At 42.3% G+C, this 16,138-nt stretch overlaps 2 protein-coding genes across 2 annotated transcripts in view; both read right to left on the reverse strand.

Moving 5' to 3' along the window:
- si:dkey-33i11.1 (B-cell receptor CD22) overlaps positions 1-16,138 on the reverse strand; it is a 93,121-nt gene that overhangs the window by 35,931 nt on the left and 41,052 nt on the right. The window lies entirely within an intron of this gene.
- LOC115554671 (cell adhesion molecule 3-like) lies at positions 7,133-14,851 on the reverse strand. Its single transcript, XM_030371476.1, has 8 exons — positions 14,310-14,851; positions 13,719-14,054; positions 13,391-13,618; positions 12,859-13,158; positions 12,208-12,292; positions 11,830-11,860; positions 8,636-8,794; positions 7,133-7,950 (listed from the first exon to the last, which is right to left on the reverse strand). Exons 1-8 carry the CDS (start codon positions 14,341-14,343, stop codon positions 7,894-7,896), a joined length of 1,230 nt encoding a protein of 409 aa, XP_030227336.1. The 5' UTR covers positions 14,344-14,851; the 3' UTR covers positions 7,133-7,893.

Below are 16,138 nucleotides of genomic sequence, written 5' to 3' on the forward strand. Positions count from 1 at the left end.
TGCGTGCACGCATGGTGTGTGTGTGTGTGTGTGTGTGTGTGTGTGTGTGTGTGTGTGTGTGTGTGTGTGTGTGTGTGTGTGTGTGTGTGTGTGTGTGTGTGTGTGTGTGTGTGTGTGTGTGTGTGTGTGTGTGTGTGTGTGCTATAAAACTACAGGCTACAGACGCTCAGTATTGAAAAACTGGTGCTAATTATATGGGCAACATTCTTTAACAGCAATCAAGTTGTCATTGTTTGTGTCAAACAAGTTGTGAATTTGTTGTAACGTTAAAAAAGGATATGACTTACTCTGGGCTGTTTCCAGCTCCCGTGGTTTCCAACGAAACATGATCAACAAAAAAACAAGGAATTGAAAGCTACTTACAATATGCCTAGGTTACATTAATTTCCCCTGATGGCAGCAATGTTCCACTTTCAGCTGGAATTCACGGTACATCAAAACCACACGTCTTCTTTAGATTTCAGTTCCCTTTATTTATTCACACAGTTCAGCAGCGGCATTTATTCAGAATCAGAGCCCAAATTAAAGCTGCATTTAGGGCGACTATCACTACCCAGCAGAAAAAATAGATGCCCTATAAATGGTTTTGTATAGCAGTCACGAACATGAGCATAGTTGTGGAAATGCTGGTGTTAGAAAACAAAGTTGACGGGAATTAAAGTGCTGCACATCGACTGTACAAAGGTAGATTATTCATCACAAGAATTTTAATTCAGAAATCGAATAGGCTAATTAACTCTGAATTGTGAGATAAAATTCAGCATTATGATAATAAAGTCAGAATACTTGGATAAAATCCGAATTCTGATAATTAAATCCAGCATTAAAGGTTCATTTAAGAAGGTTCTCCCCAGTCATTTGTCGCCTGGTCGCAGTGTCGAGTTTTTTTTTTTAAGTAGTTCACTAGTCGTAGCGTGCAAATAAATTGCAGCGTCAGAATTCTGAGAATTTTGTCAGCATTCAGATTTCTCAGAAATCTCTTACGCTGCAAATTAAAGCGCTACTACTAGCAAACTAGTTTCAGCGTGACTGGAGAGAACTTCCTTAAATTAACCTTTAATGCTAGATTTGCATCAACGCTATTGTGTGAATTAGTATGGTTCTCTTTCATGGAAGCCGGAAGTGGGAGATTCCTTATTTTTTTTACCATTATTGTTTTATTAACAAATTTCTCCTACAGGGGATTGATAAAGTTCTATCTAGACTATTGAACAGAAAGAAACACTTGGTCATACTTTACACACTTTACCACTGAAACATTCAGAAGAGTCACGTGGACGAATCCGTAAATAACTGATTTTTTTCATTGGTTGTTGCGTTAAATCTTACCCAGATACAGTAGGGGTATTTTCTGATTGGCTTTTATGTAGCCCCTTTCGTTTTTTGATTGGCTGGTAAGAGGCAGGCTCGACTGAAGACTCCAGAGGCAGCAGGAGATGCACTTGATGAATCCTGCCGATTCCATAGCGAGAGCGGCGCTTCTGCAGATGAATTTAATAATGATCAATGGAATTTTACTGGGGCACTGGAGAATTTTACTGGGGCACTGGAGACTTTTACTGGGGCACGTGCCCCAGTAAAAAGGGGCTGACGACGCCTCTGCGCTAGCTCTTTATATTTGGGAAACCCATTTATCAAAAACGGCTGAATCCGAATACTCATATTTGACTAATATATAGTAGACATTTTTCAGTACGCCAAAAAATATAGCGCGTCGGAATGCTCAGTACGCATTGTGTAGTACGGAAGACGTTTCCGAATGCGTGCTACCGCCAAAGTAAACCACAGAGTTCACTACGCTATCCCACAATGCAATGCGGAGTCTGGTAACGAACGAAGAAGAGATGGATGACCCGACACCAACAGAAAGACGTCGTAGAAAGCGGCCAAACCAAAATTGCAGGCATTGAGAAATGAGCTGGAGTAAATTATCAAAAATCTTTGTTGTTTTTTTATTGTTCCTGGGCCCCGTTTCCCGATAACGATGGATCTTCGCTCGTACGATCATTCTCCCGATGGATCTTGCGATCCATCGTCAATTTCTTTGGAGCGTTTCCCGAAACTCCTCTTAACGTGAACGCGCATCCGCTGCACTCACGACGTCGTAGGATTGTAACTGTCTACTGACACGGTGCTGAAATGGGCTCCGTAGGAGGGGGAGACGCAGGAATGTCGCAGGAAAATTGTGTTAAAAAGGGTTAAAATATATCCCCATCAAGGACAACAGCAGAGTAGCCTACAAAAAAAATAGACTGCAATTATATGAATGCTAAAGACATTAAAACACAATTGATTAGGCTTAAACCGACATATATCAGTCCTAATCCTGAATGCACTGTGCGTTTCACGGCATTTCCCCCCCTGAAATAATTCCTCTTCACACCTGTGAATAACCCGGGAGACGTCCATGATGAGGAATACAACGAAGCCCACCGTCTGGCCCGGTGCATCGTTGAGCGCACGATCGGGAGGTGGAAGTTGCGCTTTAGATGCCTTCACAAGTCAGTTTTCGCCGGCCAAGTCATGCGCCGTGATATGTGTGACGGCTATGTTGCACAACATTGCAGCTAAGGCTGGGGTGGCATTGCTTGAACCGGAGGACGTTGAGGACGATGACGATGAGGAAGATCGGTGTGAGGACGGCCTCCCTCATAACTACGCGGCTGGTTTTCATGCGCGTCGAATAGTGATTGAGACTTTTTTTTAACCCCCTCCACCCTCCCTCATGTCACTAAACATTCCCGTCAACTTGACCAATCCCCACAATATCCCAGCCTTTTGCCTGCTTCTTTGCTTGTTTTTTATATTTTTTTTTATTTCTTTTAATTTCTTTAATTTCGTTATTTTTTTTAATTTGTTTAATTTTTTTTTTTTTTTACATTATTTTATGCTACGTTTTATGAGTAGCCTATGTAAGTCTGCACAAATCCCCCCATCTTTATTAATAAATTAATTAATAATCTTTATTAATTACCAAACTAAGAACATAAAGGCGCAATGCGTTTTAATAAAACGCATCCAATATACGGAATGTCCGATGGTGACGCCACTGAGGCTATAGCTGACGATGCTCTTAGCGTCCTACGAGTACCTACGAGCACCCCTGGAGTACTCGTTAGCTACGAGCGTTTTCAAGACGTTCGTGACCAACGATGCTTTCGGGAAACGCGGTGAAAACTCTACGATGCCCTTTCGACGCACTTCACGATCCACTTAGGCTAACGACGCTTTCGGGAAACGGGGCCCAGATAAGTAGTTCTTAAAAAAATCACAACCAAGTCAAGGTTCAGAGGGACTGAAGCTTTGTGATTTTTTTCTAATTAGTGATACTTAGCAAGTCGATGGACGGGACGGCCTTGAGTATAAAGCTGTTTTGCCTAACATTCTTCCTTTCAAGGGACTATGTGTTTAGTTTAGTGTGTTTCTTGTGTTATATTGCCATAAAGAGATGGCATGTTTAAAAATAATAATAATTAGTAAAGCTGTTTAAATGACTACTTGAAATGAACATGGAAATGTTATGAATGTTCAGCATTCAGCTTAATAAATAATGTGGCGACTCCTACCCCCGGGGAGTCTGGGTATTCATAATGTTTGGGGAAAAGGGGTTTTATTGTCTTTGTATAACTTGTTGTGTTATTAGGTTAAGTGGGGTTAACGGGTTTGGGTTCTTTATTGTTTGTGTGTTAATTGTGATGTGCAGTGTAATCGGGACCATTAGTGAGAGTGTTGTGTGTGTTGGTCAGGTGTGCCGTGTTTTCTGTATGTGTGTGTTTGACTAAAGGCAGCTCTCGTGGTCGTGCGGTATGGCGAGTGGATAGTGCCAAACCTAAGGATTCCCTGGAAGAGGCGAAGGAGCAGCCTACCCTACGTCGCCGTGGGAACGTGTGAAATTTTGAATGGGATTGATTGGGACTGCAGACGAGAGACCAGCAGCGACGTCACGGCGACGGCATGGAAGATCCGTCCACCGGCGGCGGTGTCACGGCGACGTACATAAGGAAATTCAGACAAAATGTACGTCTACTCTCGACGTGTGGATAAGTTCGTCGCCACTAAGACGCCTGCTACCCTACGTCGCCGTGAGAACGCCTGAACTAGAGAGAAGGCTATTTAAATATATTAAAGATTTGCGTGAGAATCTGTATCTCTCCAGCAAAAAGTCATCCGGATATAGCCGTGGTCTCTCTCCCGGTGGATTGCACGAATAATTGGCGCTCCGGTATCAACAGGGCATGCCATTGTGAACACATGGACTCTGCGGTGAACGCAGCTTTAAATCCCCAAAACCGTTATGTTCCAAACTTAACCTGCACAAAACCTGGTCCGACCAGGTTTGATTCAGAGCATATGTTGCTATAGTAACTAACATACCGTGTTCATTTTGGAACGGAAACCCTAGGGTTACCGCAAACCCTGGGTTAATTTGCCCGGTTATGTGATAAAACCGGCTTTGTGGAATACCCTTCTGCATCGATCATCAAAACATTTTTGAGATCTGTTTTAAAACAGTTTGTCTTTTTGACACATAAAAACTAACGTTTTTTATAAAATGTCATCAACTTATTCATCAACAAGTCATTGGATATATTAATATCAGAAAATAATGAAGAAAAAATTATATATAGAGACTGGGAATCGATCCCCAGTCCCAACGGCGGCGGCGTGCATATCCTCTCCACACGGCGGCGGCGTAGCTTCTCCACACGTTCATTTCACACGTTGTTATCCTTCTCCAGGGAATCCTGGCACTATCCACTCGCCAGAGGCGCCGTTTAAACGTGGGCTCCCGTCTCGTCCTTCCCGCGCTGCTCGCCACAGTAATTTAAGTTTGATCAGAGATTGGTGAATTCATTGTGTTCATTTAACTTGATTGGTTTAAGGCAATCGGTTTCCTCAATTGAATTGAGTAGACGAAATGTAATTTTAAGTTGTCACAACTAGAATGTAATAAGTTATTTCAGTTGGAAGTCAAAGTTGATTATACTTAAGTAAAAAGATTTAGCAATACAAGAGGCACTTAAGTTAGTATTACTTAATTCACATACATTTAATGAACACATGTTATATACGTTGAATGAATTGCTGCATTTAAGTGTAAAAAGCTCATTCTTTACATTTCACTTCAGTAAATGGAATTAGTAATGCTAACTCATAATACACATGTCACAATAACTCTAGATATAAGAGTTATCTTTACTTACATAAAATAATTGCTGGTACTTAATTTATTTGAGTTAGTAAACTTAAATAGTTCAAGGCAATCGGTTTCCTCAAATAGTTTAAGTTGAACTAACTTGTCAGGTTTTACAGTGTAATAATGTCCAGGCTGCCATTGAAGCAATTGACCCTGAAGGGGCTTTTTTCTCTTCTGTATCTCTAGGGCCCTGGGGGGCCTCGTGAGCCCCATCGGGGGAAGCAGCATCCATAACTACGCCCCTGGTGGGGGATGTAACCCACCACTGTGAATACCACCTCCGCGGATGGTGTAACTAACACACATTCAATCTAGGTTGACTTGAGATAGGTTTTTCGTGTAGACAGCCTTCCTCACGGTAGCGTTGTCAAGTCACATGCTTGGCTCGTGTCGCCGGGCATCAAGCAGAGTATTAAGCTAGGGGGGGAAGTCACGTGAACATTTTTCTGTGAAGCAACACCATGCTGTGCCTTACTTTCTTTATGCAACTGTCCTATTCCGAGGGCTTGCAGTGTATTACTTAACATTATCTGTGTTGGCATTGTCAAAAGCAATGTAAGCTGGAACCCCTGGTCGCTCTGTGACCACCGCCCACGTTCAGGGAGATTGTGCAGACCATGGGTGTGGTGCAGATAGAAAGCTGTGTGTGTGTGTGTGTGTGTGTGTGTGTGTGTGTGTGTGTGTGTGTGTGTGTGTGTGTGTGTGTGTGTGTGTGTGTGTGTGTGTGTGTGTGTGTGTGTGTGTGTGTGTGTGTGTGTGTGTGCGTGCGTGCGTGCGTGCGTGCGTGTGTGCGTGCGTGCGTGCGTGCGTGCGTGCGTGCGCGCGCGCGCGCGCGTGCGTGCGTGTGCGCGTGCGTGTGTGTGGAAACAGGCTGAGGCGGTGGTGAGGATGTTGAGCCCTTCATGTTAAGAATCCGGACACAATCTAGATTTAAAAAACAAATAGAGAATCCACAGATTTCTCACTTTTTAATAGGGCTGATGATATTGAATGATGACATTAAATCTCTTGTTTGAAAGGGCTAATAACAATTATTGAGGATGTTTTTTCTTATGCATTCAGTGATCCATTCATTTATGGATACATTGCAGAAATTGAAGCTCATGTTCAATTTACTTTGTCACAATTAGCATTACGCAAATGTACCAAATATAATCTTCACCAACCGCATCTTGAGCGAACAATATCACATCTATGTATGAATAAATACTGCAATACGTATAATACATATCTGATATGGACTATTTTCTAACTTGTCTTTTAACTAATGTGTAATAAAGCGTGTTTTGTCTGCTGAAAGGGTTCTGCTTTACATTGCAGAACACAGAAGCAGGAACGACCTTTAGCCCTATGATGATGTAATGAGCTCATTAAGTCTTCTTTTTGTGTATTGAGCGTAATTACGAATTGCTTTGATTGACGGTCGACGATTTTAAACTTTTTAGCAAAGGACTCATGGAAGGAGGTCATTCTTTTTAAGTATTTATTTGTGATAACTCACAATATCAGAAGAGGAGCAACAGTTTATAAGGCTGAATGTAATGACCTTTTTATGAAACACAGGTTAAAGAAGTGCAGCCAGCAATAATCATTTTGGACTATGAATTTTTTACATTCCAATATTATTTTTGATAACACACAATTTCAGAACAGGAGCCACAGTTTATAAGGAAGATTTTAATGGCATTTTTAAGAAACAAAAGTTAAAGAAGTGCAGCAATAATTATTTTGGACAATGGATTCTTTACATTTCAATAAATGTTGTTTTGCATGAAGTTCCGATACGGTCCCCTAAACAACCATGATGTTCACAATTAGTATTATTCTTGAAGCAGAATGTTGCTACTGAGTCTTTCTGAGTCTTTGTCTATCTTGTCTATTTTTAGTGTTGTCTCGTATATTTGTGTTTGTGCCTTTGCACTTGTTATATGTTCACCGCGGGATAGGGGGAAACGTTTTCTCGATTCCCTCACATGTCTTGTACATGTGAAGTGTTGACAATAAAGCTGACTTTGACTTTGACTTTTGACTTTTTATGCATCATTGATTTTCATGATTTTTTGTTCAGTATGGTAATAAATGCCTTAATTTTTAAGTGTTCTGGTTGTGTTTCACTTTAAAAGGGAAAAGTTATGGAAACCTACTACTGTTTCACATTCATAAACAAATCCTAATGGTAAAATCATGAGAATGATTCTGAAGCTGCGTAATTCATGAATACTATGTCCACTGTAACTGAGTTAGACTGGGTTAGATCGTGGTATCCTTACATGGGAGAAGTTTGACAGCCTTTTCTGGCAGAATTCGTCGTGCCTAACCCTCACCATGTAAACATAACTAAGTAGTTATGATTACATGGTAGTTGCGTTGCCTAAACCTAACAAATTTGTTTTGTTGCTTAATCCTAACCAAGTTGTTGTGTTGCTTAAACCTAACCAAGTAGTTGTAAATTAATAAGTCACCTTAGTCTAAAAAAGAATACAGGACCTTAACCCTGGTCTCCAGGGTACAACTCATGTGTTTGACCCATTCAGCCAATCCTTATATCTTTTTTTCAATCAAGGGTTAAATTCAGTAGATTCCCATCATATCACAAACCAAAGACTATTGCTAAAACACACAAATGTTAAACCAAAAGCATGCATAGGCCACCAATCGAGGCCTTCCAATCCCGGCTGCGCTCTTCTCATGTTGCTTCAGCCACTGAGCTGTAGATCACAGAGTGTCCTGCTGCATCCCCTGCTTCTGTTGGTCTGAGGGAGAACAAGAGACAGGGCAATGAACCAACAGACTCGTATCCCTGTACCAAGGACATAGAACCATTATGGTCAACCCACTGGAATGGCTGCTGCTTTGGTTCTCCGGGATTTACAGATCTGTTTCTCCAAAATCCCGTTCCTGAAGAAAATAGAAGATCAGTTTCTCATTGTTTTACCGCGAGTGAGTGTTAAAAAGAATGAATGAAGTGTGTGTATGTGTAAAATAATTAATGAATTTGGGTGCTTGTGTGTTCGTCCATCTGTTTAAACACACGCAAATTGCATGACAATATATATTAACGGGGGACACATGCATATTAGGAACACAAGTCGATAACGATAATGTATACAATACTGATAAGAAACGATGTTTATAATGCATTGCGTATATCATTAAATATAAATATAGTTACCGCATATCATATGTGTCTTATGTCAAGAGGTGTCATCGTATGACAAACAGGTGTCACTCATAACACTATTGATGGTCTCTGTTATGCATCAGGGCGCAGGCTGCTCTAGTGAAGATAAGTCTACTAACTTTGCCATGGTACATAAAAGTAGTTGGTTTTATGATTTAAAACTTGGGTTGCTTCTTCGAAAAGGGTCTATAGAGTGACAGTGAAAAAGGGCAATGAAGCAGAGTTGTTTATAGTATTGGAGAAGAGAACAGAACTACCTGTCCTGAGTCATGCGTGTGGACGTCATTGAGAACCTGGGGAGGAGTCAGTGACCGATTGGGTAATGAAGACATGTGTACGTTGGCATACATGGAGTCTGGGTCGGGATTGGTTGAAGAGTTGAGGCTCCTCCCAATGGGGCTGCTGGTAGCCATGCTCTGTGTAGGGGGAATAGCTCAATCTATCAAATGTTTGTTTCAAAGTATGTGTTATTTGTATCCTGCAATTTAACAAACCGCGACGTTGTCTCTCTCCAAGGCTTCCGTACGTGGAGGTATGGTGAGCTTGGTCGGTATGGTAACATAGTATGCCTTAAAAACTGGTTTACCGGAAGTTAACAGATCAAAACAATCACCATCCATGTTTCTAAAGCAAAAGCATACCGTGTCAAATCCCACTGTCAAAACGTTAAGTTACATGTGTACCGCTTTAAGGTAGCCTGGCTCCGCCCGCCTAAGTACTTCCGCTCAATTTGAATTTCCCTTCAGTACTAGGTCTGGACCTGCTGTATGTAATTTGGTTTTCTGGTGCCGCCACAGCGGCCCCCAATCAGCGAACAGAGGGCGTGTCTGAGAACAATGACGATAAAGTCATACGCCAGTTTGAGTTGTTGTTGTAGTTCGGTAGTTGATTTACAATGTGCAATTTTTCCCTGATAAATTAAATTCGACGAACAAAACCTGCAGCTGTCGTTGACGGACATTTTCGTGCAGACGCGCAAGGTGTTTGGTTTGTGTACAACCTGCGCGTGATTCCCGGCGCATGACATACGTCACAACCAAACGTTAGCGATTGGTTATGGCAGATCCAGAGTGGCACTGGGCAGATCCAATCATTTTAAACTTCAACAGACACCCGCCTTCAAGTGAGTTAACGTTTGTCAATTGATTAGGTCCAGACTCTCTGTACAAATTAAATTAAATGAAGTGAAGTACGAGAGTCTGGTAGAACCAGGCTAGCTTTAAGGCCCAGCCTGCGTTGTAGAGAGCCCGCAGTTCAGAAAGGCAAGTTCAAACAAATGCATCAAATTGTTCTTTTCAGATATAGACTTGAGATTTGGCGTGCCAAATTCGACCGCCGAGGCTACGTGTTTTTGAAGCAATGTTAGAGCTGTTTAAACATCGGAGATATGAATTTATTTTGCTTTAAAATATATATATGTGCCGTCTTTAGCCTTCGTGCTATGAATTTCACACCATATAGTCGCACAGTCACCTGGCACATGTGCGACGAGTTTACAGCTTTTACCACTTTCGGCACCAAAGCAGTTTATGTTGGTTGCACTCTGAAAGTTGTTCATCATGACGAATAACAAGTTTCATGCAAATGCTGAACTTCCAGGCCTTGTTATAGCGCCACCTATGTGTTATTCTGGCCCATCTTTTTATTCCCGTCTTGATTTTACGAGTTCTTCAAGCCTGCAGATTATAACTTTTGGAGCTAAAAAGTCAGGCAAAATAAATAAATGATAACGATTACAATAGGGTTCCTACGTCATTCGTAGGACCCCTACACTGTAAAAACGAAAACTTAAAATTGTTGGTCTCATTATGATTTCTGAGTAAAATGAATATAAAACATTAAGTATTCATGTCAACTGTGCAATGCAATTTAGTCCAACCAACAATGTTGAGTTTTGGGTCAAGAGTTGGGCTCGGTGTAGTATCTTTGTTAGCAAGACACACGGATTTAAGTCAGACTCTAGCTGTGTTCGAAATCGTTCCCTATACACTCGTTCCCTATTCCCTATATAGTGTACATGATATAGTGCACTATATAGGGAATAGGGAACGAGAATTCGGACACTACGCTGAACATTTCTAAACGTCATTTGCGTCAGTAAATGCGCCGGGTATTTGTGTGACGCAGACAGATGCGCCCACATCATGTAAACAAACCGGGCACTCACGAGGAAAGCTGGGGGTTGTAATGATGTTGAATGTTACATTTCCTTGTTCAAGTTTTTTTAAACTAATTTTGAATGTTAAATTTTCTATGTTAAATCCCAAATAAATTGTTGACATTTCTATACGAAAGCCGGAGACTCCATCATTAAATGTATTCGTTTTCGCGGTTATTCAGCTTAGGGTACATCGTATGTACCCTATTGTATGTCCACTATATAGTGCCCTATAAAGTGGACCACTGAGAATTCGAACACCCTACAAAATGGCGTGCACCCTATTTAGTGCACTACATCCATGATAGGGAACGATTTCGAACACAGCTTCTGTCTGAGGCTGGGCCAACTACGGTGCACCTGCGCATTTCGACACTTTGGAAAATACGGGGTTTCCTAACGGAATTTTCAGATGGTAAATATTGTGGCGACTCCTACCCCCCGGGGAGTCTGGGTATTAGTGATGTCGGGAAAAAGGGGTTTATTGCCTTTTGTCAATTTGTTTCTGTTAGGTTAAGTTGGGTTAACGGGTTTGGGGTCTTTATTGTTTGTGTGTTGTTTATTGTGCGTAGTGTTGCCGCCACCGTTACCGAGACTTGCATGTCCGTTGGTTGGGTGTGCGGTGCGCTGTATGTTGTGGGTGGGTGTTAAATAAAGGCAGCTCTCGGGATCGTGCGGTGTATGAGGCACGAGAGTTGCATCACCGTTTAACCTGGGCTCCCGTATCGTGCAGAACAAGTTTGACCATAATGTCTAACTTGTTCTGCTTTTTGGTTTGCTGCATTTAGACAGCGATTCTCTGCTGCTGAACTAGCTACATGTTGCTTGTTCTGTTGCTGTCTGGCATTCAGAAATGTTAAATGGAAGTTTCCAATTATTAATTTTAATAAAGTGAACTTAAAACTAGTTTTGCATTCTTTGAAATGTTTTTTATTAAATAATATTAACCTTAATTTGAAATATTAAGTTAAAACCCCTGACTTACTTTTTTGAGTTTTGTAAAATATAAAATCTTGGTTGGTATAATTCTAACTTTCAAGTTTGTCTAAAGAAGAAAAATGACATTTTGTTGGGCTCAAAACTCAAAAATTTATTGCAGTAAGTTGCCTTGCAATTTTGAGTTTTCTCAACTTTTTATTTTTTGGAGTGTAATAATTGAAACAAATATGAAGTGAAAGACGGTGAAAAGCCCCATTCACTCAGACTGGGGCTTGTCCATCATACTTTAGATTAATAACCTAAAGTGTGATTTGTGGGTATACAAAGACAAAGTTACACTTTATATGCACTCACGTGTTGGTTTTCCTTGGTCTTTGGTTGTTTCCTGTTCAAATGTTGAGAAAAAGCAGAGGCCGTAATCAACACGGAATAATTACTGAATGACGGTTTCAGCTTTTCATGAAAATATAAAATGCCTCTGAGAAATTATTTTAATTTAGATTAAATTAAATAACGGGCAAGCAACTATTGCACATTGGACTGCAGTACTATCACCATCAGTGATGCTATAACACGTTATTGGAGTTGCATTTGTCTACCTGACCAGTCCTTTCCCTCAGCCCTACACAATAGCCACCATTGTAATAAGCAGCGTTTAGCCAGTCTACGAGGCTGTTCCTTCAATCTCACCAAGAACTGTTTATTCTTCCTTCATTGGTCTGATAGACTCACCGTGAACAAAAGCAAACCAGCACAGTGAGGGCCACAAGGACAGTGACTACTACTCCAGATCTGATGAATACAGATGCTCTGTCTGCTGAAAGATAGTTAGAAATAAACAGTGGTAAGCAATGGTAGTCATTTGTAGGGTGGGATTACTGCTATGGACCAGGGCCGTGTCAAGGGACAGACCACAAACTTAATCTAGCAGCTGATAGGATATAATCTTGTCAATCTGAATTGAACAGAATGGTTGCGTATTTACCCCACACAATGATACACAATGTTTATTTTAGTGTGCGCAATTTTATCAGCCTACCTTGTTGAGGTTAGGCTGTCTACACATGTAACCTAAACATGTAACCAAATCGGATGTCCCTCTATCGGAAGGATCTCTCTCTCTCTCTCTCTCTCTCTCTCTCTCTCTCTCTCTCTCTCTCTCTCTCTCTCTCTCTCTCTCTCTCTCTCTCTCTCTCTCTCTCTCTCTCTCTCTCTCTCTCTCTCTCTCTCTCTCTCTCTCTCTCTCTCTCTCTCTCTCTCTCTCTCTCTCTCTCTCTCTCTCTCTCTCTCTCTCTCTCTCTCTCTCTCTCTCTCTCTCTCTCTCTCTCTCTCTCTCTCTCTCTCTCTCTCTCTCTCTCTCTCTCTCCATATAAACATACAGACCCAGTGTGGTTCCCTCAATCTGCAGCAGTGCAGAGGAGTTGCTCTCCCCCAGAGTATTCGTGGCCTGGCAGAGGTAATATCCTGTCTGAGAGGTCACCAGAGAGGCCAGGTGCAACACCTGTCCCGTTCCGATGGGGACCAGCATGTAGCTGGCGGGGGGTGGTGCAGTACCACTGTACCACCACCAGGTGTAGTTGTGTACGGGTGGGTTGGCAGCACTGCTGCAGGTCAGGTTCACGCTATTTCCTTTCAACAGCTCTCCTTGGGGTTCGACCCACACCGTTGTGTTCCGTGGAAGGACTTGTCAGGAAAACCCCCAAACATAGGTTTCAAATTAAAAGTGGCACCTTAAAATCATCTTTGATAAGTAACTGACTATTTTTGTTTGCCACAATAATGACATTTGGACATTTCTTTGGATAAAAGCATTGGATAAATTAAACAAATATAATTTTCACCTTCAATGCAATCATGAAGAAATTGTCCCTTATACAAAGACCTTATGTATGTATAAGAATCCTCATCAACTCACATTGAACATCGAGGGTTACTGTGTTAGACTGCAGTCTCTCCCAGGCACACTGGTAACTCCCTGCATCGTCCAGCCCGGCCCGGAACGTTGGACTGGCCACTGCTTTTCCATCTCGTGACCACACTACCATGTTGGCTGGGGGATAGCCAATACATTTTGACTTGCAGGTCAGACTCACCATGTCCCTCTCTTTAACAACGGTCGGTACAACGGCAGTGATCCCTGGGTCTAGTGAAGGAACAGAAGGTGCAGGCCTGCTATTTAACAAAAGCAACATAAAATAACATAACATTTATAAAATACCAACAGCAAGCAGTATGTAGCCTACCTTGAACGGTCAAAGTAATATATGGTGAAGTGAACCCATCATCGTCTGTCTTTAAACTAACAAAGTACCCTGCTTGGTCAGAGTCAAGTAGCCTGTTGATCTTCAATGTGCACGAACCAGATGTGTCACCCAGGTATTGAACACGTCCTTTCATTGAGGAGGAGTTGAAGAAGAGATTGCTAACCCAGCTGCCAGGTCTTGGCCCTCCTATGTACCAGTTGACCGAAGTGACCCTATGACCGGGTGGATGGCTATAAGAGCATGGTATTGTTACTGATGTCCCTCTAAGAGCGCACTGGCTTTGGTACTCAACAGCCCAGTCGCTGCTCCACACGCCTTTTAGGAGAAAAACATAAGGCAAGATGAGGTTTTATTTTAAATTACTTAAGAAAGTAACCAAGCACCTTGTATAAATGATGTAATAACTATTCTAATTCCTTTTGTCACCAGTTAGTAGTAAGAGTATGATAAGACAGAATTTAAGTCAGAAAATGAACATTATTAGCTGATGCAGCACAGAGTAAACCGAAATACCTTTGAACGATCTAAGGCTGAGCCCATAAACAACACATTTTCCAAATTGGACTATACCTTGAATGATGAGCATAATCCCTAGAATTGTCATTTTCTTCTAACCAGCCGTTATTAGAACTATAGCCTACGAACTGTCTTTATTGCAGGCTAGAGGAAATGTAAAAAAAAAGTTCCTCTTCCTAGAATGATTCTCAAAATGTAATGCCCTTGGCTTCCTATTTTTGTGTCGTGTTTGTCTTGTCTGCTGTGTTGTAGAGCACACTGCAGCAAATATCTAACAACTTGTCACGGTCTGTCTGCCACGCCTCTTTCAACTTCGCAGCTGGGCTGCATCAGGTGATTAGTGGAGCCTTTAAGTTAGCTGAACAGTGTTCACCTGTTGCCAGATTGTCTTCGCTGTTTGGTTCATGCAAGTCTCTCCAGCAATTCGCCTGTCTCCTGTTCCCGGTATCCGGTTTCCCGATCCTGCCTGTTCTCGACTACGTTCCCCGCCTCGTTCTTCTGGATACTAGTTCGCCTGTATTCCGTCCCGGTTTCCCGACCCTGCCTGTCCCCGACTACGTTCCCCGCCTCGACCTTCTGGATCCTCGTTCGCCTGTCTTCTGTCCCGGTTTCCCGATCCTGCCTGTCCCCGACTACGTTCTCCGCCCCGTCCCCGTTGATTTGGTTGACGAAGTAAAAACGAAATATCATTGTATTTGCTTGTCTGTGAGTCGTGCTTTTGGGTTCAAATCTGCCAGTCTCTTCAGTAGGGCGTGACACAACTTATCTTGAATGTTTAACGTTGATGTTTGCATTTTTGTGCCCTAGGGCGCCTAGCATTTTCGTGCCCTAGAATTCGGATTTGGCTTCTTACGTCTTCTTAAGAACTGTTAGGAGTGGAACGGTTACGAACCATTTCGTGATTTATATAGATAACCCACCCAAGTTTGCTTTCATTTACAATTTTAAAAGCCATGGTAAAATAATAAACACACTTAATGGCCGTTTTTGCAAGCATATTATGATGCCCTCGGGGTCGGCTTAGCTCAGGAGGTAGAGCAGTTGTCTTGTAACCGAAAGGTTGCTATTTCGATCCCCAGCGCCTCCTACCTGAGTGTTGATGAGTCCCTGAGCAAGACACTTAACCCTAACTGCTCCTGACGAGTGTCAGGAGCTGTGTGTATTAACCGATGTAAGTCGCATTGGGTAAAAGCATCTGCTAAATGCCCTAATTGTATTGATGCAAAGAGAGATGTTTTCTCTGTCCAAACTGGGGTGAACGGTTGGACGAGGGACAGTGGCGTAGCGTGGTTGCACAAGGCTCTGGTGCAAGTCTTGCGGTGGGCCCCCCGCCATCCGCCCCCACCCATCCCGCACGCATCACAAACATGCTTCCGCTCCCCATAGGGCCTTGGCGGCTAGGCCTACAGCCAAGGACCCAAAGACGAACAAGAACACACAATCATTCTTAGAACCATGGACAGTGACTTAGCATCCCTACATCAGACAACACAAAATCCAAGCACAGAGGGAAAAGGACGCAAGCGCAATCATTATCAGAACCACGGACAGTGACTACTTGCATCAGTGACACACTAGCCTACGATCAAAAACAGAACGCAAATAATCCAAAAAGCAAACATAGCCAATGGACACATACTCCTGGCACAGCGGCCATTTAACCACAACAGAGGTGAAATCCAATTTCCTAGCTCTCTACTTCTCGAAGGAGAGTACGGCCAATCCACTTAATCGTTCCTGCCCCATGGCAATCCTTAGATAGGTCTTCATCAATTTGAGTTTGGATAATGATCACTGACTGGTAACTGGTAAGAAACATGGGCTTATGTCCCTGTTGTAGTGGTCAGAAAGGCGCTGTGCATGCTCATGCAGGGCCTCATCAG

The sequence above is a fragment of the Gadus morhua genome, chromosome 11 (assembly GCF_902167405.1).
Source record: "Gadus morhua chromosome 11, gadMor3.0, whole genome shotgun sequence".
In the NCBI taxonomy this organism is placed as follows: Eukaryota; Metazoa; Chordata; class Actinopteri; order Gadiformes; family Gadidae; genus Gadus; species Gadus morhua.

Excerpts from the sequence above, each read along its gene's own strand:
- LOC115554671 (XM_030371476.1), bottom strand. The coding sequence starts at position 14,343 with ATGACAATTCTAGGGATTATGCTCATCATTCAAG. Across the intron at positions 14,055-14,309 it reads GATTATGCTCATCATTCAAG|GCGTGTGGAGCAGCGACTGG; the intron begins GTATAGTCCAAT and ends TTCTCCTAAAAG. Across the intron at positions 13,619-13,718 it reads TATTACTTTGACCGTTCAAG|ACCCAGGGATCACTGCCGTT; the intron begins GTAGGCTACATA and ends TTCCTTCACTAG.